We start from the raw sequence: 26,374 nt of genomic DNA on the forward strand, positions 1-26,374 counted from the left end.
GCTACTTGCACATTTTTACAAAAATATTTCTTTCACAAATATTTAGCAAATCCTATTTTTTTCCATTTCTTTGATAAACTTTAGAAAATCACAGAGAGCCCATTTTTTATCCAAATTCCATGATTCAAATTCCTAGATGTTTCTAAGTTCATAACTTAGTTTATGAACATTTTTATTAATACTTTCTGCACCACATAAAATAATGAGCCATTTCTTCATATTTGTCAACTTTGCAAATTCATAGGAAATTCATTTGAACTCCAAATCCAGTGAAACCAACTCCTAGATGCTTCTAAAATCATGTTTTGCTAAATGGGTGCCTTTGCTCATTTTTCAAAAATATGTTTTTGTACACTTCTTGCAAATCCATAAACCCCTTGATTCAATCATATCAAAATGTTTAGAAATATCCACTGACCCAATTCCAATGAAACCACTATGGTTAATTTTCCTATAACCAGAGATGTCCTAGAAAAGTCAAATCAATATTTTTGGAGCACTTTTATTTCTGCCTTGTTGTATTGCTTATTATGGTTGCTTTCAACGATAGTTGACGAAGTAGACGAAATGCTCGGAGTTGGACCAGAGATATTTGAAGACCTCGAAGACTTTGTTAAAACAGGCAAGCAGCCCTTTGACCATGATGAACCATTTTACATCATGATGGCATTTTCGTTGCTTCACTGAGTGCATGATATATTTTGAATGGCAACCTTGCTAGGCTTGCCTCCGTTGCATACTCATTGATACTTGCATTGTTCATGACTCTACCCTTTCTTAGAGTTGTGTTGGTGGGTTGTAGAAATATGCTATAGTAGATGGCTATGCAAAGTGGGTCAGGGTTATGCATGGAAAGAAACAAGTGTGGGTTGACATACTTGCAAACAGCCCAGTGGGTGCCACTAATGCCCCTGGGAGATGATGATGAACCAGGTCACTACTTGGTGGAGAGGTAGTGTACCGAGGCTCGATAAAAGTGTTGTTTACAGAGGCGGATTAGATTTAAGATTTGTCGACTGTCCCAACCTTACATGCATAACCACTCCACCCTTATATGGGAAAGGGCATTATTGATTACCTAGGCCGATACTAGCTTGGAGCCCGCATTACTAGTGACGGGAGAGTTGTTGGTGGGCTCTCTCGGGATGGGGTCGTGCCAGGTAGGGCGGCCATGACTGTTTTCACAGGGCACCGGATACACCGTTGTGTCCCCTCTCGGATGTTACGATCTCGAGTGAGTCTCGTATGATGTACATCGGGAGGATACGGAACAACGAGTGGACTCCTTGTTAGTGTCATCTAGGGAAAGATAGTGATTGGGTGCTTACCTCGGGTACTTGAGGTACCGCGGGTCGTGGATGACACGGAAGTTCCCCGGATCTTGTGGGTAAAGTGTGCAACCTCTGCAGAGTGTAAAACTATTCGAATAGCCGTGTCCACGGTCAAGGACAGTTGGGTGGTGCTGCTTAGACTACGTCCATATGTTTCTGACAAACAACACGGTTTGGTAAATCTGTTGGCGTGATTCGTGAGGAAGTCACGATGAGCTTGAGTATGAGTTGTTCACAACTCTATCCCGATGTTGATGTCTGTAACCTCCTGATACTTGTTGCATACGCATTCATATCCTTGATAAATGTTGATCATACTTGCATGAGAAAAACTAGCTTTCCGCAAAAATGCCAAATTAGCAGTAGTGCCTTGCATAATTATTCTGTTATCACCCTTGGGTTGCTTGCGAGTACATTCAAAGTACTCATTGGCTTGCCACTGGTTATTTTATTGGCCAGGCATGAAAGAACATAATATGAAGAAGAGTACCTCGGTGACGAACATGCGAGCTAGGACGCTTCCCAGTCAGAATGCCTGTAGGGTTAAGGCAGATGGCATGGGTCCAAGTTATCGATGAAGATTTCTGCTGCGATGCTATACTCAAGACTTGACCATAATGGTCCTACTTGTGTAATACGGTATGTATGGATGTAAGACTCTTGTTATTCAGCTTTTGTGTGTTCAGTGAGCATTGATCTCTGGCATCACTGTACACGTGCATTCGGTGATCACGACTTATGAGTCGGGGTCCCCACATTGGGTGTGTTGGGGACACAAGAGACTCTTTGTTATTTGGTTACAGGGTTGCTTGAGAGAGACCATCTTCATCCTACGCCTCCTATTGATTGATAAACCTTATGTCATCCACTTGAGGGAAATTTGCTACTGTCCTACAAACCTCTACACTTGGAGGCCCAACAACGTCTACAAGAAGAAGGTTGTGTAGTAGACATGACCCTTATATAGCTAAAGGGCATTGTATCACATACCTCAAAGCCTCTCAGAAGGCTAGTGTAGGCCTCGTTCAACCCGCTTTTTGCGGACTGAACCTTCTCAATCGCCGTACCCATAAGGTACGATGTTTGTCGGTGTCAAAACCGGCGGATCTCGGGTAGGGGGTCCCGGACTGTGCGTCTAAGGCGGATGGTAACAGGAGGCAGGGGACACGATGTTTTAACCTGGTTCGGGCCCTCTTGATGGAGGTAAAACCCTACGTCCTGCTTGATTTATTCTTGATGATATGAGTATTACAAGAGTTGATCTAACACAAGATTGGAGAGGCTAAACCCTAGAAGCTAGCATATGGTATGATTGTATGTTGTCCTACGGACTAAAATCCTCCTGTTTATATAGACACCGGAGGGGGCTAGGGTTACACAAGGTCGGTTACAAAGGAGGAGATATCCATATCCGTACTGCCTAGCTTGCCTTCCACGCCAAGTAGAGTCCCATCCGGACACGAGACGAAGTCTTCAATCTTGTATTTTCATAGTCCAACAGTCCGGCCAAAGGATATAGTCCGGCTGTCCGGAGACCCCCTAATCCAGGACTCCCAAAGTAGCCCCTGAACCAGGCTTCAATGACGATGAGCCCGGCACGCAGTATTGTCTTCAGCATTGCAAGGCGGGTTCCTCCTCCGGATACACCACAGAAGATTTTGAATAAAAGGATAGTGTCCGACCCTGCAAAATAAGTTCCACATACCACCGTAGAGAGAATAATATTTTCACAAATCTAATCTGCTGACACGTTTTGGCAACATGACATCATGCCATGGCTCGGTGATTATTCGAACCATTTTTCTTTAACCAGCCCCGCACATAACGCGAGGCAGTTTCTTGACACGCCTTGTCAAAGCAGAGATCGTATCCCCCTTATTACGGGATTCTCATCAATACGGGCGTGGGTAACCCAACCGCGCCATCAATTACGGTGCTTGGGGGATAAGCGAGTTTTACCAGGCTAGTGGGGCGCATAGTTTCGGCCGCCCTTATAAGGGGATAAGGTTTAAACTTTTTCTACCCACGCCTTCTTCCTCCTTGCTCATCCATTCTTGCGCACTCGAGCTCCAACGCCCAAGTCCACATCCTTCTCCTCAACCTTCTCCAAACATGTCCGGAGCGGGAGGCAAGTGGATGGCCTCCTCCGTCACGGAGGGCCACATCAAAAAGCTGCACGGAGCCGGATACTTAGCCGCGGATATCGCGCATCGGCTGCCCGCTGCGGGGCAGATCGTTCCTACCCCGGAACCTCACGAGAGGGTAGTTTTCCTCCACCACTTCCTCCGCGGACTGGGGTTTCCCCTCCATCCATTCGTCCGCGGTCTCATGTTCTACTACGGGCTGGACTTTCACGATCTAGCCCCGAACTTTATCCTCAACATTTCGGCGTTCATCGTCGTGTGTGAGGCTTTCCTCCGCATCCGGCCCCACTTCGGCCTGTGGCTGAAGACCTTCAATATCAAGCCGAAGGTGGTGGGAGGCCAACAAGCGGAATGCGGCGGAGCCATGGTGGGCAAGATGCCCAATGTTATATGGCTTGAAGGCTCCTTCGTGGAGACCATAAAGGGGTGGCAATCGGCGTGGTTGTACATCACCGAGCCGCGCGACACCAACTGGGTGGTGGCCCCCGAGTTTCGATCCAGAATCCCCACGCGGCTCACCTCCTGGAAAGAGAAGGGCCTATCCTGGGGTTCATCAGTGGAGCTGGACGGACTCCAGAAATGTATCCGGAATATGGCAAGCAAGAAGCTCAAGCTTGTCAACATAGTCCAGGTCATGCTCTTCCGCCGGATCCTCCCGTGTCAACAACGGGATTTCAACTTGTGGGAGTTCGACCTGGTCCAGCACCAGACTCTGAGCGAGCTCTTCGACACGACGCACAAGGATGTCTGGAGGGTGCTGTTCAAGGGCGCCGAGGTCCCTCCCTCTCTCACCGAGGACCGCGGGCTAAGCGCGAAGCGCCCTGTGAATCGGTAAGTTTTGTACATCTGGTAAGATACCTACTCCCCATAGCTTAATCCCGTGTGGGGTCTGAGCTCCCATGCCTTTGGACAGGACTGGGTGGGGGCATCGGAGAAGATCAACTGTACGCCCCCTCTGCCCAAAGCCACTGCGGACGCTCTCCTAACGGAGATGCTGACTCCGGCTCCTTACGAGGTGCCGGAGAAGACCAAGAGGAAGGCCACGGGAACCCGAAAGAGTTCCCGACGCCAGGTGGTACTAGACTCATCGTCCGATGACTCTGCGATGCACTCCTCCCCCGAAGATGAGGAGGAAGATGAAGATGCTCCCCCTTCAGCCGGGGGAGACAAGAAAAGGAAGGCCGCCCCAACCGGGGGGCCGAAGGGTCCAAGAAGGGAAGGACTCTCCTCCCGGACTGCTCCCCCGCCGCCGCCGAAGACGAAAACGAGTGGCTGCTCAGGGCCAAGCCCCTGGCGAAGTCGTAAGTATTCGGATACCAGAGTAACTCATAGCATACCTTTGATGCACTGCCTCTCCTAACGTCGAATATGATTATGCAGACTGCCCCAAGCCCGTATCGACGTATCTTCGTCGGGCGGCTCCTTAGACTCGTTGGATATGGATAGCGATCCACTTCCGACCGCCACCTCCCCTTGCCCTACGGACAATGCCGAGGTGCTATCTCGAGAGGCACCGGGTCGAGTGGAGACAGTCCCGAAGGCGCCTCAAGGCGACCTTCCGGACTCCGGGAGTAGAGGGGGTAAGGCTCCCGAGGGCTCCGAGTTCGGCCTTCAGCCGAACACTGCGCCGGAACCCCCAGTGGTTCCGGACTTGGGCAGGCGGCCTCCTTCCAAAAGGGGCAAGATGCTCGTGCCGGTGACCTTTGTCCATCCAAAGGCACCGGACAATCTGTTGGGAGCGCTTCGCAGCGCTTCCATCGACAAAGAGCACCGCACTATTATGAGTGTGGTGATCCAGAAGGTTCAGTCCGCCAAGAGCGGACTGACTGAAGCCTGTGCCAGCCTTCTAACAGGCTTTGAGATAAGTATTTGAAATATAGGAAAAATATTACCGCATAGACAGTAGCCCCTGATGCTCTGTTTGGTGTTCAAAAAGAAAAGCCGAATAGAGGATCAACTAATATTTGCAGGAGTCTAATATAAGTATGTCTATATGCATATGCAGGCTTCACTGCTGGCCTCTACCGCACTGACTGCGGAGGTCGCCGTACTGAAGCAGGACCTCGAAGGGTCCAAGAAAGAGCTCGGCCTTGCCAAGAGGCAGCTCGAGGAGAACAAAGGTAAGTAATACCTAGTTTGTAGATATGTATGTATATAAAAGGGATGCGATTGCAAAATGACAGGATCATCTTTAATCTGCCAGGGGCCACGACCGAAGTGGCAACCCTGAAGCAAGCGCTATCCGAGGCCGAAAACAAAGCAGCCTAGGAGCGCACCGAGCGGGAAAAACAAGAGGCACAGGTGGGCGAGGTGCAGCAAGAGCTCCACGCTCTCGTGATGAAGCACGAGGCGTTGGAGCTACACTTGAAGACGCGAGAGTCCGAGCTTGCCGCGGCCCTTGAGAGTGCCAAGAGTGCCAACGCTGAAGCCCAAAAAGGCTCTCCAGGAGATTGATGCGATGAAGAAGATAGTGGCAGGTAAGGCATTCTATATGCAAAGCAAGCATGTGAAAGTAAATTACTTGTTACTTACCTAAATCCGGAGCTCTCCAGGAGCATTCACAGATTTGCCCCGCAGCGTGTCGGATGCCGCACAGTTTTACCAGGCCGGGGAGGGAAGCTCAACAGAGAAGCTGTTCTGGTCTCAGTATACTGAGACCGAACACCCGATGCCTCTGAGTGACCAGCTGAAGCAACTGGTCGAGCTGCACAAGGCGGCCGAACAGGCCATGAAGGGCTTTATAGTCTGGATGTGGCCTGGTGACGCCCTTCCCAACAGCTACTTCGGCCTGGTGAGGCGGCTTGTGGATGCCTGCCCACGGTTGGAAGTCATCAAGCGGTCTGTCTGCATCGAAGGTGCATGTCGGGCTTTCGCCCGTGCGAAGGTGCACTGGGCCAAGATGGACGCCGTGAAGCTGGTGAAGGAAGGGCCGCCGCAGGGCAAGGAGCATCACCACCCCGAGATGTACTATGAGGGTGTCCTGAAGGGTGTCTGTCTTGTAGCGGACGAGTGTGCGAAAGATGTAATATTTGAGTAAACTTGCTCGTGTAATCATGTATTATGAAAACTTGTTCATATGCGCTATGCAACGCTTGTATGAATTTAAAATATTGCCTTATGTTCGGCTGTTTATCAAATCTGAGAGATGGCTAGTCGTCGGCTTCTGCCCCCACGCCACGAGTGCTGGGGTGTTCGGGATAAACCTGAGCACTCTTGTTCCCATTGTTGGGTCCTTCGAGGGAGGTCCTCAACACAACGAACAAGGCAGTCGGACTATACTGTGTTATCACTCTCACTTAGCCATAGGATTCTATAATTTTAAATTTCGGCGAAGCCCCTAGTAATCGGAAGGCCGAACTCGGGGCGGGATACACGCCTTAAGCCAGACAGGGCCGACTCCTTGCTCTAAGCGGCATAAGTCTTTAGGGACTTGAAACCTCTCGAACAGCGACCAGTCTCTCACCTTATCATGAGAGTCAGTTTTAGCTTTCTCTACTGAGGTGCTTAGCCCAGCAGAACCGGGGCACAATCGCAGTAGTTCTCCCAGTGCTACCTTAGCCGATATAGCGGAACGTAAGGTACCAAAACATGGGAGCCGGGAAAATCCAACTATTGACCCAAGACATGATTCGGAGCTGATGCATATAATGCTATATGTTTGGGGTGCCGCACTGTCGAAAGTGTTCGGACTTCTCACGCCGCATTATGGGGTATGCTTAAGCCCCTGGTGTATTGGTCGTACCAGAGTGTACGGGTGCTAGATGTCATGAATGAACATATATATGTAAATGAAGAATGCAATAATAGTCTTAATGCTATGCATTGTTTTATTCAAAAAGGTGCATTAGAGCAGAATGATACAAGTAGTGCGATAAGCAAAACGTAGGACTATTTGACATGTCCCTTCCAAGGGTGAGCTGAGGAATAGTATTAAAGCAAGTATTTCACTCGTTATCGTAATCCACCTGGGAGTTCCGTGGTGTGACGTAACTCTCTGCCTCCTTGGTTGCTGCATCATGTGTTTGGCAATCATGCTGCCGGATGGGGTTTCCCGGGATTAAAGTCCTGAAAGAGAAAAATAACAAAGCGGGAAGCCCCTAGTGCAGTTTAAGACACGTCTTGGGGCGTGCCGTAGTCGTGCCCCCCTCCCCACCTGTGCCCATGGTATTTTTAATGTGTAATTATGTACGCGTGGCGCGGATTTCGCCGTTTGGCTGGGACCGGGGTGGGGGCCGCATTGCTATGCGAGCTCGAAATGTGCCAGGCGGTCCAGTTGCCGATTACTCCGGGCGCGCTTGAAGGTGTCCGGGTCCTTAATCGCCGAACTAGTGGATTGCCTTAAGACGATGTTTTGCGCTTCTGCTGCGAGGGCCGCAGTGTGCTCCTCCGTGCAGAGAGAGCGCTCTGTGTTTCCATTGACTGTTATGACCCCCCGAGGTCCTGGCATCTTGAGCTTGAGATATGCATAATGCGGTACCGCATTGAATCTCGCAAATGCGGTTCGCCCGAGCAGTGCATGGTAGCCACTGCGGAACGGGACTATGTTGAAGATTAACTCCTCGCTTCGGAAGTTATTCGGGGATCCGAAGACCACTTCCAGTGTGACTGAGCCTGTGCAATGGGCCTCTACACCTGGTATGACACCTTTAAAGGTTGTTTTTGTGGGTTTGATCCTTGAGGGGTCTATACCCATTTTGCCCACTGTGTCCTGATAAAGCAGGTTCAGGCTGTTGCCGCCATCCATTAGGACTCGAGTGAGGTGAAATCCGTCAATGATTGGGTCTAGGACCAGTGCGGCGAATCTGCCATGACGGATACTAGTGGGGTGGTCCCTACGATCGAAGGTGATCGGACAGGAGGACCATGGGTTGAACTTTGGGGCGACTGGCTCCAATGCATATACGTCCCTGTGCACACGCTTCCGCTCCCTCTTGGGGATGTGGGTTGCGTATATCATGTTCACCGTCCGCACTTATGGGGGGAACCTCTTCTGTCCTCCGGTGTTCGGCTCCCAGGGCTCCTCCTCGTCATCGCTATGTGACCCCTTATCTTTGTTTTCAGCATTTAACTTGCCGGCCTGCTTGAACACCCAACAATCCCTATTGGTGTGGTTGGTTGGCTTGCCGGGGTTGCCGTGTATTTGACACGAGCGATCGAGTATACGGTCCAAACTGGACGGGCCCGGAGTGCTTCTTTTGAATGGCTTTTTCCGCTGACCGGGTTTAGAGCCTTTGAATCCGGCATTGACTGGCGTATCCTCGGTATTGTCACTGTTAATGCAGTGCTTATGTTTGTTGCGACGTGACCTGCCGTTGCCATCCTTGGTATCCGAAGTACCATGGTTCTTTGATATGTTATTGCTGTGAGCCAACCAGATGTCCTCTCCCACACAGAAGTGCGTCATGAGTGTCGTGAGGGCTGCCATAGATTTCGGCTTTTCCTGGCCAAGGTGCCGGGCGAGCCATTCGTCGTGGATGTTGTGCTTGAAAGCTGCTAGGGCCTCTACATCTGGATAGTCGACGATTTGATTTTTCTTTGTTAGGAACCGTGTCCAGAATTGCTTGGCCAATTCCTCGGGATGTTGAATTATGTGGCTCAAGTCATCGGCATCTGGTGGTCGCACATAAGTGCCCTGAAAGTTGTCGAGGAATGCGGCTTCCAGATCTTCCCAACAGCCAATGGACTCTGCTGGCAAGCTGTTGAGCCAATGCCGAGCTGGTCCTTTGAGTTTGAGTGGGAGGTATTTGATGGCGTGTAGTGAAGGAAATATGCCCTAGAGGCAATAATAAAGTTATTATTTATTTCCTTATATCATGATAAATGTTTATTATTCATGCTAGAATTGTATTAACCGGAAACATAATACATGTGTGAATACATAGACAAACATGTTTATTATTCATGCTAGAATTGTATTAACCGGAAACATAATACATGTGTGAATACATAGACAAACAGAGTGTCACTAGTATGCCTCTACTTTGACTAGCTCGTTAATCAAGATGGTTATGTTTCCTAACCATACAAAAGAGTTGTTATTTGATTAACGGATCACATCATTAAGAATGATGTGATTGACATGACCCATTCCATTAGCTTAGCACCCGATCGTTTAGTATGTTGCTATTGCTTTCTTCATGACTTATACATGTTCCTATGACTATGAGATTATGCAACTCCCGTTTGCCGGAGGAACACTTTGTGTGCTACCAAACGTCACAACGTAACTGGGTGATTATAAAGGAGCTCTACAGGTGTCTCCAAAGGTAATGTTGGGTTGGCGTATTTCGAGATTAGGATTTGTCACTCCGATTGTCGGAGAGGTATCTCTGGGCCCTCTCGGTAATGCACATCACATAAGCCTTGCAAGCATTGCAACTAATGAGTTAGTTGCGGGATGATGTATTACGGAACAAGTAAAGAGACTTGCCGGTAACGAGATTGACTTAGGTATTGAGATACCGACGATCGAATCTCGGGCAAGTAACATACCGATGACAAAGGGAACAACGTATGTTGTTATGCGGTCTGACCGATAAAGATCTTCGTAGAATGTGTGGGAGCCAATATGAGCATCCAGGTTCCGCTATTGGTTATTGACCGGAGACATGTCTCGGTCATGTCTACATTGTTCTCGAACCCGTAGGGTCCGCACGCTTAAGGTTTCGATGACAGTTATATTATGAGTTTATGAGTTTTGATGTACCAAAGTTAGTTCGGAGTCCCGGATGTGATCACGGACATGACGAGGAGTCTCGAAATGGTCGAGACATAAAGATTGATATATTGGACGGCTATATTCGGACACCGGAAGTGTTTCCGGGTGATTTCGGAGAAAACCGGAGTACCGGAGGGTTACCGGAACCTCCCGGGAGAAGTAATGGGCCATATGGGCCTTAGTGGAGAGAGAGAAGGGCAGCCAGGGTGGGCCGCGCGCCTCCTCCCCCCTGGTCCGAATTGGACTAGGAGAGGGGGGGGGGGGCGGCGCCCCCCTTTCCTTCTCCCTCCCCACCTCTTTCCCCCTCCTAGTAGGAGTCCTACTCCTACTAGGAGGAGGACTCCTCCTTGGCGCGCCTATAGGGCTGGCCGGCCTCCTCCCCATGCTCCTTTATATATGGGGGCAGGCGCACCCCTAGACACACAAGTTGATCCACGTGATCATATTCTTAGCCGTGTGCGGTGCCCCCTTCCACCATAATCCTCGATAATATTGTAGCGGTGCTTAGGTGAAGCCCTGCGACGGTAGTACATCAAGATCGTCACCACGCCGTCGTGCTGACGGAACTCTTCCCTGACACTTTGCTGGATCGGAGTCCGGGGATCATTATCGAGCTGAACGTGTGCTAGAACTCGGAGGTGCCGTAGTTTCGGTGCTTGATCGGTCGGGCCGTGAAGACGTACGACTACATCAACCGCGTTGTCATAACGCTTCCGCTGTCGGTCTACAAGGGTACGTAGATCATACTCTCCCCTCGTTGCTATGCATCACCATGATGTTGCGTGTGCGTAGGAAATTTTTTGAAATTACTACGTTCCCCAATAGTGGCATCCGAGCCTAGGTTTTATGTGTTGATGTTATATGCACGAGTAGAACACAAGTGAGTTGTGGGCGATATAAGTCATACTGCTTACCAGCATGTCATACTTTGGTTCGGCGGTATTGTTGGACGAAGCGGCCCGGACCGACATTACGCGTATGCTTACGCGAGACCGGTTCTCCCGACGTGCTTTGGAAAAAGGTGGCTAGCGGGTGTCAGTTTCTCCAACTTTAGTTGAACCGAGTGTGGCTACGCCCAGTCCTTGCGAAGGTTAAAACAGCACCAACTTGACAAACTATCATTGTGGTTTTGATGCGTAGGTAAGATTGGTTCTTGCTTAAGCCCGTAGCAGCCACGTAAAACTTGCAAGAACAAAGTAGAGGACGTCTAACTTGTTTTTGCAGGGCATGTTGTGATGTGATATGGTCAAGACATGATGCTAAAATTTTATTGTATGAGATGATCATGTTTTGTAACCAAGTTATTGGCAACTGGCAGGAGCCATATGGTTGTCGCTTTATTGTATGCAATGCAATTGTGCTGTAATGCTTTACTTTATCACTAAACGGTAGCGATAGTCGTGGAAGCATAAGATTGGCGAGACGACAACGATGCTACGATGATGATCAAGGTGTCGCGCCGGTGACGATGGTGATCACAACGGTGCTTCGAAGATGGAGATCACAAGCACAAGATGATGGCCATATCATATCACTTATATTGATTGCATGTGATGTTTATCTTTTATGCATCTTATCTTGCTTTGATTGACGGTAGCATTTTAAGATGATCTCTCACCAATTATCAAGAAGTGTTCTCCCTGAGTATGCACCGTTGCGAAAGTTCTTTGTGCTGAGACACCACGTGATGATCGGGTGTGATAGGCTCTACGTTCAAATACAACGGGTGCAAAACAGTTGCACACGCGGAATACTCAGGTTATACTTGACGAGCCAAGCATATACAGATATGGCCTCGGAACACGGAGACCGAAAGGTCGAGCGTGAATCATATAGTAGATATGATCAACATAGTGATGTTCACCAATGAAACTGCTCCATCTCACGTGATGATCGGACATGGTTTAGTTGATTTGGATCACGTGATCACTTAGAGGATTAGAGGGATGTCTATCTAAGTGGGAGTTCTTAAGTAATATGATTAATTGAACTTAAATTTATCATGAACTTAGTCCTGGTAGTGTTTTGCAAATTATGTTGTAGATCAATAGCTCGCGTTGTTGCTTCCCTATGTTTATTTTGATATGTTCCTAGAGAAAATTGTGTTGAAAGATTTTAGTAGTAATGGTGCGGATTGGATCCATGATCTGAGGTTTATCCTCATTGCTGCACAGAAGAATTATGTCCTTGATACACCGCTAGGTGACAGACCTATTGCAGGAGCAGATGCAGACGTTATGAACGTTTGTCTAGCTCAATATGATGACTACTTGATAGTTTAGTGCACCATGCTTAATGGCTTAGAATCGGGACTTCAAAGACGTTTTGAACGTCATGGACCATATGAGATGTTCCAGGAGTTGAAGTTAATATTTCAAGCAAATACCCGAGTTGAGAGATATGAAGTCTCCAACAAGTTCTATAGCTAAAAGATGGAGGAGAATCGCTCAACTAGTGAGCATGTGCTCAGATTGTCTGGGTACTACAATCGCTTGAATCAAGTGGGAGTTAATCTTCCAGATAAGATAGTGATTGACAGAATTCTCTAGTCACCATCACCAAGTTAGTAGAACTTCGTGATGAACTATAATATGCAAGGGATAACGGAAACAACTCCCAAGCTCTTCGTGATGCTGAAATCAACGAAGGTAGAAATCAAGAAAAACATCAAGTGTTGATGGTTGACAAGACCACTAGTTTCAAGAAAAGGGCAAAGGGAAGAAGGGGAACTTCAAGAAGAACGGCAAGCAAGTTGCTGCTCAAGTGAAGAAGCCCAAGTCTGATCCTAAGCCTAAGACTAAGTGCTTCTACTGTAAAGGGACTGGTCACTGGAAGTGGAACTGCCCCAAGTATTTGGCGGATAAGAAGGATGGCAAGGTAAACAAAGGTATATTGGATATACGTGTTATTGATGTGTACTTTACTAGTGTTTATAGCAACCCCTCGGCATTTGATACTGGTTCAGTTGCTAAGAGTAGTAACTCAAAACGGGAGTTGCAGAATAAACAGAAACTAGTAAAGGGTGAGGTGACGATGTGTGTTGGAAGTAGTTCCAAGATTGATATGATCATCATCGCACACTCCCTATACTTTCGGGATTAGTGTTGAAACTAAATAAGTGTTATTTGGTGTTTGCGTTGAGCATGAATATGATTTGATCATGTTTATTGCAATACAGTTATTCATTAAAGTCAGAGAATAATTGTTGTTCTGTTTACATGAATAAAACCTTCGATGGTCATACACCCAATGAAAATAGTTCGTTGGATCTCGATCGTAGTGTTACACATATTCATAATATTGAAGCCAAAAGATGCAAAGTTAATAATGATAGTGCAACTTATTTGTGGCAGTGGCACTGCCGTTTAGGTCATATGGTGTAAAGCGCATGAAGAAACTCCATACTGATGGACTTTTGGAATCACTTGATGTAATCACTTGATCGAACCATGCCTCATGGGCAAGATGACTAAGACTCCGTTCTCCGGAACAATGGAGCGAGCAACTGACTTATTGGAAATAATACATACTGATGTATGCAGGGTCCGATGAGTGTTGAGTGTTGAGGCTCGCGGCGGGTATCGTTATTTTCTGACCTTCACAGATGATTTGAGCAGATATGAGTATATCTACTTCATGAAACATAAGTCTGAAACATTTGAAAAGTTCAAATAATTCCAGGGTGAAGTGGAAAATCATCGTGACAAGAAAATAAGGTTTCTACGATCTGATCGCGGAGACAAATATTTGAGTTACGAGTTTGGTCTTCAATTAAAACATTGTGGAATAGTTTCACAAACTCATGCCACCTGGAACACCACAGCATAATGGTGTGTCCGATCGTCATAACCGTACTTTATTGGATATAGTGCAATCTATGATGTCTCTTACCGATCTACCACTATCGTTTTGGGGTTATGCATTAGAGACAACTGCATTCACGTTAAAAAGGGCACCATCTAAATCCGTTGAGACGACACAATCTGAATTATGGTTTGGCAAGAAACCAAAGTTGTCGTTTCTTAAAGTTTTGGGTTGTGATGCTTATGTGAAAAAGTTTCATCCTGATAAGCTCAAACCCAAATCGGAGAAATATGTCTTCATAGGATACCGAAAGGAGACTGTTGGGTACACCTTCTATCACAGATCCGAAGGCAAGACTTTCATTGCTAAGAATGGATCCTTTCTAGAGAAGGAGTTTCTCTCAAAAGAAGTGAGTGGGAGGAAAGTAGAAAACTTGATAAGGTAATTGTACCTTCTCCCTTATTGGAAAGTAGTTCATCACAGAAATATGTTCTTGTGACTACTACACCAATTAGTGAGGAAGCTAAATGATGATGATCATGTAACTTCAGATCAAGTTACTACCGAATCTCGTAGGTAAACCAGAGTGAGATCCGCACCAGAGTGGTACGGTAATCCTGTTCTGGAAGTCATGCTGATCATGATGAACTTGCGAACTATGAGGAAGCGATGATGAGCCCAGATTCCGCAAAATGGTTTGAGGCCATGAAATCTGAGATATGATCCATGTATGAGAACAAAGTATGGACTTTGATGGATTTGCCCGATGATCGGCAAGCCATAGAAAATAAATGGATCTTCAAGAGGAAGACGGACGCTGATAGTAGTGTTACTATCTACAAAGCTAGACTTGTCGAAAAAGGTTTTTGACAAAGTTCAAGGTGTTGACTACGATGAAATTTTCTCACTCGTAGCGATGCTTAAGTCTGTCCAAATCATGTTAGCAATTGCCGCATTTTTATGAAATCTGGCAAATGGATAAACAAAACTACATTCCTTAATGGATTTAAAGAAGAGTTGTATATGATACAACCAGAATGTTTTGTCAATCCTAAAGGTGCTAACAAAATATGCAAGCTCCAGCGATCCATCTATGGACTGGTGCAAGCATCTTGGAGTTGGAATATACGCTTTGATAAGTTGATCAAAGCATATAGTTTTATACAGACTTGCGGTGAAGCCTGTATTTACAAGAAAGTGAGTGGGAGCACTACAGCATTTCTGATAAGTATGACATATTGTTGATCGGAAATAATGTAGAATTATTCTGCAAAGCATAAACGAGTGTTCAAAAGGATTTTTTCAAAGAAAACCTCGGTGAAGCTGCTTACATATTGAGCATCAAAATCTATAGAGATAGATCAAGACGCTTGATAAGTTTTTTCTCAATGAGTACATACCTTGACAAGATTTTGAAGTAGTTCAAAATGGAACAGTCAAAGAAAGAATTCTTGCCTGTGTTACAAGGTGTGAAATTGAGTAAGACTCAAAGCCTGACCACGATAGAAAATAGAATGAGAATGAAAGTCATTCCCTATGCCTTGGCCATAGGTTCTATAAAGTATGCCATGCTGTGTACCAGACCTATTGTATACCCTACACTAATTTTGGCAAGGGAGTACAATAGTGATCTAGGAGTAGATCACTAGACAGCGGTCAAAATTATCCTTAGTGGAATAAGGAAATATTTCTCAATCATGGAGGTGACAAAAAGGTTCGTCGTAAAAAGTTACGTCGATGCAAGTTTTGACACAGATTTGGATGACTCTAAGTCTCGATCTAGATACATATTTAAAGTGGGAGCAATTAGCTAGAGTAGCTCCGTGCAGAGCATTGTAGACATAGAATTCGCAAAATACTTATGGATCTGTATGTGACAGACCCGTTGACTAAAATTATCTCACAAGCAAAAGATGATCACACCTTAGTACTCTTTGGGTGTAAATCACATAAACGATGTGAACTAGATTACTGACTCTAGTAAACCCTTTGGGTATAGGTCACATGACAATGTGAACTATGGGTGTTAATCACATGGTGATGTGAACTATTAGTGTTGAATCACATGGCGATGTGAACTAGATTGTTGACTCTAGTGCAAGTGGGAGACTGAAGGAAATATGCCCTAGAGGCAATAATAAAGTTATTATTTATTTCCTTATATCATGATAAATGTTTATTATTCATGCTAGAATTGTATTAACCGGAAACATAATACATGTGTGAATACATAGACAAACAGAGTGTCACTAGTATGCCTCTACTTGACTAGCTCGTTAATCGAAGATGGTTATGTTTCCTAACCATGAACAAAAGAGTTGTTATTTGATTAACGGGATCACATCATTAGGTGAATGACCTGATTGACATGACCCATTCCATTAGCTTAGCACCCAATCGTTTAGTATGTTGCTATTGCTTTCTTCATGACTTATACATGTTCCTATGACTATGAGATTATGCAACTCCCGTTTGCCGGAGGAACACTTTGTGTGCTACCAAACGTCACAACGTAACTGGGTTATTATAAAGGAGCTCTACAGGTGTCTCCAAAGGTAAATGTTGGGTTGGCGTATTTCGAGATTAGGATTTGTCACTCCGATTGTCGGAGAGGTATCTCTGGGCCCTCTCGGTAATGCACATCACATAAGCCTTGCAAGCATTGCAACTAATGAGTTAGTTGCGAGATGATGTATTACAAAACGAGTAAAGAGACTTGCCGATAACGAGATTGAACTAGGTATTGAGATACCGACGATCGAATCTCGGGCAAGTAACATGCCGATGACAAAGGGAACAATGTATGTTGTTATGCGGTCTGACCGATAAAGATCTTCATAGAATATGTAGGAGCCAATATGAGCATCCAGGTTCCACTATTGGTTATTGACCGGAGACGTGTCTCGGTCATGTCTACATTGTTCTCGAACCCGTAGGGTCCGCACGCTTAAGGTTTCGATGACAGTTATATTATGAGTTTATGAGTTTTGATGTACGAAAGTTAGTTCGGAGTCCCGGATGTGATCACGGACATGATCAGGAGTCTCGAAATGGTCGAGACATAAAGATTGATATATTGGACGGCTATATTCGGACACCGGAAGTGTTCCGGGTGATTTCGGAGAAAACCGGAGAGCCGGAGGGTTGCCGGAACCCCCCCGGGAGAAGTAATGGGCCATATGGGCCTTAGTGGAGAGAGAGAAGCGCGCCAGGGTGGGCCACGCGCCTCCTCCCCCCCTTGGTCCGAATTGGACTAGGAGAGGGGGGCGGCGCCCCCCTTTCCTTCTCCCTCCCCACCTCTTTCCCCCTCCTAGTAGGAGTCCTACTCCTACTAGGAGGAGGACTCCTCCTTGGCGCGCCTATAGGGCCGGCCGGCCTCCTCCCCTTGCTCCTTTATATACAGGGGCAGGGGGCACCCCTAGACACACAAGTTGATCCACGTGATCATATTCTTAGCCGTGTGCGGTGCCCCCTTCCACCATAATCCTCGATAATATTGTAGCGGTGCTTAGGTGAAGCCCTGCGACGGTAGTACATCAAGATCGTCACCACGCCGTCGTGCTGACGGAACTCTTCCCCGACACTTTGCTGGATCGGAGTCCGGGGATCATCATCGAGCTGAACGTGTGCTAGAACTCGGAGGTGCCGTAGTTTCGGTGCTTGATCGGTCGGGCTGTGAAGACGTACGACTACATCAACCGCGTTGTCATAACGCTTCCGCTGTCGGTCTACAAGGGTACGTAGATCATACTCTCCCCTCGTTGCTATGCATCACCATGATCTTGCGTGTGCGTAGGAAAATTTTTGAAATTACTACGTTCCCCAACATGTAGGTCATCACCGTGGCCATGTGGATGTGCAGGAGGAAATCCTCGATCCATACCGCAGGATCTGTTGTGCTGTCATATGATTCTATATTTATGGGTTTGAAACCCTCTAGGATTTGATGATCCATTACTTCGTCTGTGAAGCATAAGGGGTGTGCGGCGCCTCTGTACTGGGCTATATCGCGACGCGGCTCAAATGGGTCTTGCCCGCTGTGTTCGGCCCGGCCAGACTTACTTTTACTGTATTCGGCGTGACGATTATCGTCTCGCATAGTGGCGCGCCCTCGTGATCCATAGATCGGTCTTGCGTGTTTCACTTTGTCCTCCAATATGTCTTGCAGGTCTGGCGTATTTCCCCATGCCTTTTTATTTGAATGGCGTCGGGGTGCGGGCTGAGTTTTTGGCTGGAATGCCTCTTTGTCGTAGCCACGAGGTGGCCGATCAGCCGCGTTATACACCGGGGATGTGGTTTTCGGTGCTTCCTCCTCCAGTCGGGGTAGCAACCTGCAGTTTGGCTAACTCTTGGAGGGGCGTTCGATTTATATTCCTCGGCCGCCGGACTTTAGTCCATCTGTCAGCTAGCAAATCTTGATCAGCTTGAAGCTGCTGCTACTTTTTCCTAAGGCTATTTGCCGTGGCTATAAGCCGGCGCTTGAAGCGCTCTTGTTCGACGGGATCCTCTGGCACGACGAATTCGTCATCGTCGAGGCTTGCCTCGTCTTCGGAGGGAGGCATGTAATTATCATCCTCCGCCTCTCCATCTGCCGCTCTCTCGAGGAGGGCTGGCCTCTCCATCCTCCTGCTCTAAATCTTGCTGGCGGGGATTGTTGTTGCCTTCGGCGCTGTCTGGAGTGCTATTATCTCCGGTGCCGGTATCACCGCTTTTTCCTTGGCGGGACTTAGAGCGGCGCCGCTGTCGCCAGCGCTGGTTGCTTCTTGGAGAGGTCATCCTCCGCTGTCCCGTCGCCATTGCCTTCTTTGGGTGTGTCCACCATGTATATGTCATATGATGAGGTGGCTGTCCAGTGCCCTGTGGGCAGTGATTCCTCTTCGCCTCCCACATCGTCGTCCATACGTCGATGTCTTTTAGAGTCGAAGTCAAGCATATCGGTTAAGTCATTGACAGTGGCTACTAAGTGGGTGGTGGGTGGTGGCGAATTTCTTCGTCATCCGCATCCCAATCCTGCCGGACGTAGTTCGGCCAGGACTCTCCTGACAAGGAGAGACCTTAATGAGTTCAGTATGTCACCAAAGGGCGAGTGATGAAAAATATTCGCGGAGGTAAACTCCATGATCGGCGCCCAATCGGATTCGACAGGAACAGGCGCAGACAGTTCGGAGTCCGTGGCTGGAGAAGGATCCGACAGTTTGGCACACGGCTCTCGTGAAGGGTAAGGTCATATTTGGCTCGATCGCCGTAGAGGATACGGCCTCCGTGGCGGGGTCTATCCACCCGTCCATGGATGGCGCAACTGGCTCCAATTGAGGGTCGGAGCGGCTGCCAGTGCGATTTCTCGAACACTGTCCGACGGTAGAGCTAAATCATACTCATCGTGACCGCGTGGCGCACAAGGTAGGGGCTCGAATCCGTCGAAGATCAAGTCTCCGTGGATATCGGCCGTGTAGTTTAAGCTTCCAAACCTGACCTGGTGGCCAGGGGCGTAACTTTCAATATGCTCCAGATGGCCAAGCGAGTTGGCCCGCAATGCGAAGCCGCCGAACACAAAGATCTGTCCGAGGAGAAAAGTCTCACCCTAGACTGCATCGCTATCGATGATCGTAGGAGCCATCAAGCCTAACGGCGACGACATAGAGGAACTCTCAATGAAAGCACCAGTGTCAGTGTCAAAACCAGCGGATCTCGGATAGGGGGTCCCGAACTGTGCATCTAATGTCGGAGGAAATAGCCATGGGTAGCCCAGCCGGCTTCCCCTGGCCCTTCTGCAAAAATTACGAGCTTGCCCGGCTCTCGAGAACCCAAGACCTGGGGCCGCCTTCCACTAGCCGGCTGAGATCAAGGCCGGCTTTCGAAGGCGGTCCGACTTTAGCCCTCATGAAAGAGCCGACTCCAAGAAGCCGGCGGTGAGAAGGCCGACTCCTACGAGCCGGCTCGCCATAAAGCAGTCAAGACCGTACCCACAAAGTTTGCACCCACCTAACGGTGGTGCGGCGGGGCGTGGCTACAGGAGAGCCTGCCACCCCCGAATCCCGGAGCACGCTTGGCACAGTGCGCCGTACGAGGTAGGCACGACCCGTCCGGCCCCGCACTATAGCCACGTTGACCCTGGCGTCACCCACGACGGGCCGCCAGCGCGGCCCACAGGCGGTGGGCCCCCTCGCGCGGAGGGACGGCCGAAGGCGGCCGCGCTTCTGACCAGCCGGCCCGAGACGGAGCCGGCTCCCCGCGGCCGGCTTGCCTCCTCCCCTCGAAGAAGACGCCCCATTAAGGAGACAAGACGCGTTAAGGCTACAGCGATCGCCCGGCAGGCAGCGGTACTGTAGCCGCGCTCACCACGATGAAGCTCACATCAGCAAGATGAAGCCACAGTGACCAAGGAGTTGGCAGCCGGCGGGACCCACCAGCCGGCGGGCCCCAGCAGTCGGCGCAGAAGCCGGCGAGTGCAGTCACAGACGGCTGGGCCCCGCGCCCAGCCGGATTACCATTGTACCCCCGGGGGGTAGGCCTATATAAACCCCCCGGGGCACCCATGCAAAGGGTTCGACCCCCTGCTAGTTCTAGAGACGATACAAGGAGAAGAAGCAGGCTAGCCGTGCCCTTTCTTCCTCCTCCTCCCCCAAAACAGCTCAAGGAGCGTTGTGTAGCTACTCGATTCATCTAGTGAGCATGCGGAGACCCCGCAGAGCAGCAGTAGGGGTGTTATCTCCTCAGAGAGCCCCGAAGCTGGGTAAGATCCGCCGGCGTGCATGTCTTCGCCTCATCCCGCTTCCAGACACCGGCGACGTCTTATTGGTTCCCACAAAGATAAGCCACCCGTTGGCATATGTCGCACCTACCACCCGACATCTAAGGTGGATGGTAACAGGAGGCAGGGGACACGATGTTTTACCCAGGTTCGGGCCCTCTTGATGGAGGTAAAACCCTACGTCCTGCTTGATTTATTCTTGATGATATGAGTATTACAAGAGTTCATCTACCACGAGATCGAAGAGGCTAAACCCTAGAAGCTAGCCTATGGTATGATTGTATGTTGTCCTACGGACTAAAACCCTCCGATTTATATAGACACCGGAGGGGGCTAGGGTTACACAAGGTCGGTTACAAAGGAGGAGATATCCATATCCGTACTGCCTAGCTTGCCTTCCACGCCAAGTAGAGTCCCATACGGACACGAGACGGAGTCTTCAATCTTGGATCTTCATAGTCCAACAGTACGGCCAAAGGATATAGTCCGGCTGTCCGGAGACCCCCTAATCCAGGACTCCCACAATGTTCTTCCACAATGGTGGCGCTTTGAAGTGCTCCCACCAGAGTTCCGGCACCTCCGGATTGATGGAGGTCGCCGGTGGGGTGGGCACGCCCCCTTCTTTCGAAGGAGGCTTCTCATCTGACTCCGGTGCCGTGTGGGTCTCCGGAATGACATTTGGTTGGGGGCCAAATTGGACATGGCCCCTGTCTCCTGTCTCCATGGGGGTTGGTTCCCCCATGTTCTCGGCAGTAGGGGTATCACCCTTTGGCGCCGTCTTGGCGGCCTTCTGCACCTCTCCCTGTCCCGGAAGGGTCCTTCGGGACAACACCGCGGTGTTATCCGCAGCAGTGGGGGAGGAGGCTGGTGGAGGTGACTCGCTCTCCATCATGTTTGGACCCAGCGAGTTCCCAGAAGATGAGGATCGCTGGGGGAGGTGACGGGCCGGACTGCAGCACGCAATTCAACGTGTCACAACCACAAGGCGAAAAGTCGATATATATATATATATACTAGGAAAAATGCCCCGGGTAAAGAAAAAGCGCACAACCTGCTTCATGTGTCATTAAGCATCATTTTTTATATCCAATAACAAAAGAGTGTGTGTTGCATCGGGGGACTCCTGTGCTTCGCTGCAAAGAAAACACCAGACTCCTAGTCATCCACATGTGTCCTCCACATGCTCAGCAGGGTCGGGCAGGCCTAGCCAAGAAATCGCAAGCTCCTCCATGTCCCGGAAAATTGTGAGATCCTCCTGGTCCCTTGCAACGCCTCACCGGTGTATCATCTACATACCATGGGTCATCGGGTCATGGCCGGCTCCCAATCTATAGTAAAGCGGCTCCACTCTTCACATCATGTCAGGCAATGTCATTGTATAAAATTTAGATGCTTCTCAAAAGTGATCAAACACGACCTGTTGCAACAATTTCGCAGCAAATTGAAATTAAATGATCATGTACATATTACATGTTACACATTAGCTCAACTAGACAATTACTCTAGGGGGCACTATACATTTTCTGACAGAATTGAACCGGGAATAATTTTGTTGCAGGTTGTCAAGGTTCATAAAGCGTAAAACAATGACCCCAGTACACCATCAATTACACCAGATGCCCTAATAGCTCGATGGTTACAGCTAGCTAAGCCAATCTCAGCTTGAACTGGTTGCCTAGCTGCTAGCCGGTATGTTAATATAAATCATGGACAATCATCTGAAGGTTTTTTTACGAAAACAAAACATATAATTAAGATCTTTGTTAACAAAATATAAAGTTATGATCTTGGTGAATATTATATGGTTCGACACCATTTATGTCTTATGATCCTGATGCACATCAGTTAGACCTTTTAGTAATAAGACAAAAAAATTACTATAATGACACATGATTTATTGGCGAGTAAATGCCATAAAAAATAACTTGCCATCCATTTCTAGATGTTAAACCCAGGAAACACAAGAGGTAATTCATTGACCGTCGGACGATGTCTGACCCATAATCACCAAATAACAATTAAAAATGAATTATTTCTATGCAAGTCTGCATATATATTTTACTGGCTTTTGCAGAGTTAATAGCTCCAATATATATATAGGGAAGCTTACAAAAACAATAATCATATCATAGTAACTTTACAAAATTGGTTCAAAAGATTGTGTGGTGAGAACAACTTATAGGATTTATTTTACATGGTTGATGACTTGAAGCATGCAGCAAGAACTCCATACATTTTGTTCAAGAAGCAATTCAACAAACGTTTGGTGCGCGCTCCTTTTATCATGAAACCATAACTGGACATGTAGTAAAAGTCCCCTAGTAATCAAATTTTAAACTGCACACCATGTAACTTTGATGAGTATGTAACTGTTGGGGTTATGACTATTTGTGTAAGCCATCCAGGAGGGGTCGGGTTACACAAATAGAGGTTCATCAGAAGCCCAAGACCAAGGCATGAAGATGGTGGTTCACTAAAAGGCTTAAAGGCCCACAGCCGACTCTCAGGCCCGTAAAGATAAACCGCCATGATGGTATAACTTGTACTGTAAGGTAGAAGTAACTAGTCGCCGAGCCGGACACTGTTTATGAGCCGGCCAGGACTCTGTAGGCCGCAGGGCGTCAACCCGTGTATATAAGGGGACGACCCGCCAGCGGCTTAGGGCAAGAAACAACTGATCGAGAGCCAGGCATAGCGTATCTCGCTCCCTGGTCATCGAAACCTCAAGCAATTCCAACCCAACTAGACGTAGGCCTTCCTTCACCGTAAGGGGTTGAACTAGTATAAACCTCGCGTGTCCTTGTCCCGATTAACCCCTTTAAGCTTCCTAGTTGCGATGGCTCCACGACTAAGTCCTTGCAAAAGGACATCTGCCATGACAATTCCACGACAGTTGGCGCCCACCGTGGGGCCAGCGCACGGTGGATTTGAGTTCTTGAAGGGCAGCTTCGAAGGGCTCAAGGGATACGCAGTTGGCCGGATGACCAAGAGTCGTCGCGGCAAGATCTACATCGACGACGAAGGCTGGGGCCCCGACGCCGGCTCAATTGAGTACGGGTACCGAGTCCCCTTTGGCAGAATTCACGTCTTCATCGGCCGGATTGGTGAGCCGGGCCCTGAGCCGGACAGCTGCACCGACCTCATCGAGACGGCTCAGCGTGCGAAACCCGCCCGAGCTCAACCCGTTGTGAAGCGTGCCTTTGTGGGTTGCATCCACGGAGGTGAACTTTCTAAAGGATCTGAAGGTGATGGTGAGCCGGCCGTCCTCTCTGACGGTGATTCATCCGCTGGCTCAACAGATTCGCTGTATCAAGTTGAAGATGGTGTGCTTGGGGGCTGTTCCGATGGCAGCACTGTTCCGGACCCCTCAGAGTCGCCAAACTGGGCAGGAGTCTTCATGGCTGGTACTCAACCCGGCCAAAATTCTACGACCTCAGCGGCGATAACGTCCGGGTTAGGAGCAGCCGGGGCAAGAGGCCCTGTGCGCTCACCGGCTCAGGTGCTGATGGATCTCATGGATAAACTTACGGCCTTGTTAACTGCCACAGTCGTCCCTGGGAACCAATCTGAGCATGAGGCAGAGGTGGCACAGGTTCGCGATGAGATCGCCCGGGCCAAGGAAACCTTAGCAGCTGAAGATACTAGATTAGCCACAGAGCGGGCGGCTTTGGACGTATGGGCGCAGCAACTTCAGGCAGAGGCCTTTCAGCTCACATTGAGCTTGAACGCATCTAATGAGGTAATGAGGAGGAGATATCAAAAAACTCAGTCCCGTTTACCTCAGATTTATGATCCTTGGAATCTCTTTGCTACACCCGGGGCTGGCCCAAGTAACCTGCCAGGTGCAAATCAGTTTATGACATCCGGAGCGGGAGGCCCAGTCCAGCCTCAGGTGACGGCGCCTCTTAACGGCAATATGGCACCGCCCCATTACGTACCAATACCACAGGGTCACTTCTCCAACCCCATGAAGAACTTAATCGCAGCATCAGCACGTTTGGCGGCTCTCCCAGTAGATGGTGATGATCCGACAGCGGTGGAAACCCGGAGGATCAGGGAACTTGTCCAAATAGCCCTGGCTCAGCAAGAGACCTACTCCTACAGCCGGGACAGGATTCACTCAACTCCTCCGCCCTGGTTAGCTCCGCCTCGTCAAAACCGGAGCCCGAGTTACAGTAGACACATGGAGTCAGAGGCCTTGTCAAGTAGCGCTCAGCGCCGGAACCAGACCGGCGGGTATAACCCGGTTCAGGATCGGATATGTCAGGAGGACGAGCGGGCGGCTCAGCTAGCAGCCCAACAGGACTCACTGGCTTACCCGACGACTTCCGTTGAAGCGCGTGTTGCTACTAGAACCGGAGGAGTTCCTTGTCTGGTACCGGCTCTATGTAATGTACGTCTGCCCAAGGATTTTAAGGGACCTCGAAAGGTGCCGAATTATACGGCCAATTTACAGCCTGGGGCATGGATTGAAAGTTATGAGATGGCCATGGAGCTGCTGGAGGTTAGTGATGAAGCGATGGCTAAATACTTCACCATGATGTTGGACGGAACGGCCCGTTCTTGGTTAAAGGGTTTGCCACCCAATTCCATTAGTTCATGGGCGGAGCTAAAGGCCCGTTTCATCCAGAACTTCAAGGACACTTGCAAGCAGTCTATGTCGATTGTGGACCTGACAAATTGTAAGCAGGAGGAAGGTGAATCTACGACTCATTGGGTGCACCGGGTCAAAGATATAATACATTCGTCTGACAAGATGGACGCCGGCTCAGCAGTTCTCATGCTGGAGAAGAATTGCCGCTTTGAGCCTCTAAGACAGAAACTGGGGCACCTTAAGCGTGATTGCAACGATATGGGGACGCTGATGGCGGCTTTAGTCAATTATGCTGATTCTGATAGTACCAAGGATCCAGCGTCTGATGAGGAAAAGACAGGGAAGGGAAAGAAGAACGGTAATGGAAAGGGTCAGCAGCATAACCCGGCGAGTCAAGGAGGCAATAAGCATAAGGCGGACGGTAACCCGGAATTTGTGGCCAATGCACAGGGTAACAATCAGAAGCGCAAAGGAAAGCCACCCCCTCGGTTTGGTGGGTCAGGTCCGTCTCTTGAGCAACTACTCAATGAGCCCTGCCCGAAACACGGCACCCGAGAACGACCAGCGACTCATTTATGGAAGGATTGCGCAATCATGAAGGCTTTCAAGAATTCTAATACGTTTGATGGCAATCAAGGCCCAGGCGGCGGCTCAGGAGCTGGCGGCTTTCATGGCCCGGGCGGCGTTTCAGGATCCGGTTTTCAGGGAAGCCAGGGTGGTTATAATCAACAGCAGTCTGGTCAAGGAGGTCAGCAGCAGCAGCAGTCGGGTTATCAGAGCCATCCAAAACAGCTAAACAATGGGCAGTATCACGTGTTCACCACAAGTTTGTGTAAACGTGATCAGAAAGTTCATAAGAGGGTTGTGAATTCTGTTGAGCCGGCAGTCCCTCGTTACTTGAGGTGGTCGGAACAGCCTATTGTCTAGAGCAGGGAGGATCACCCTCCCTGGGTTGATAATCTGGGTCAACTGGCCCTGGTGGTGGCACCGCAGGTTGGTGGTTATAAATTTACTAAGGTGCTCATTGATGGA

The 26,374-nt window shown here is 48.7% G+C and overlaps 1 protein-coding gene across 1 annotated transcript in view; it reads left to right on the forward strand.

Moving 5' to 3' along the window:
• Positions 1-3,443: 3,443 nt before the first annotated feature.
• Positions 3,444-26,374, forward strand: part of LOC125509837 (wall-associated receptor kinase 2-like) — a 76,501-nt gene continuing 53,570 nt past the window's right edge. Inside the window, exons 1-3 of the mRNA XM_048674862.1 lie at positions 3,444-4,298; positions 4,347-4,355; positions 4,389-4,633. Coding sequence (XP_048530819.1) covers positions 3,444-4,298; positions 4,347-4,355; positions 4,389-4,633 — 1,109 coding nt within the window. The remainder of the gene's footprint in view (positions 4,299-4,346; positions 4,356-4,388; positions 4,634-26,374) is intronic.

The sequence above is a fragment of the Triticum urartu genome, chromosome 5 (genome assembly GCF_003073215.2).
Source record: "Triticum urartu cultivar G1812 chromosome 5, Tu2.1, whole genome shotgun sequence".
NCBI lineage: Eukaryota > Viridiplantae > Streptophyta > Magnoliopsida > Poales > Poaceae > Triticum > Triticum urartu.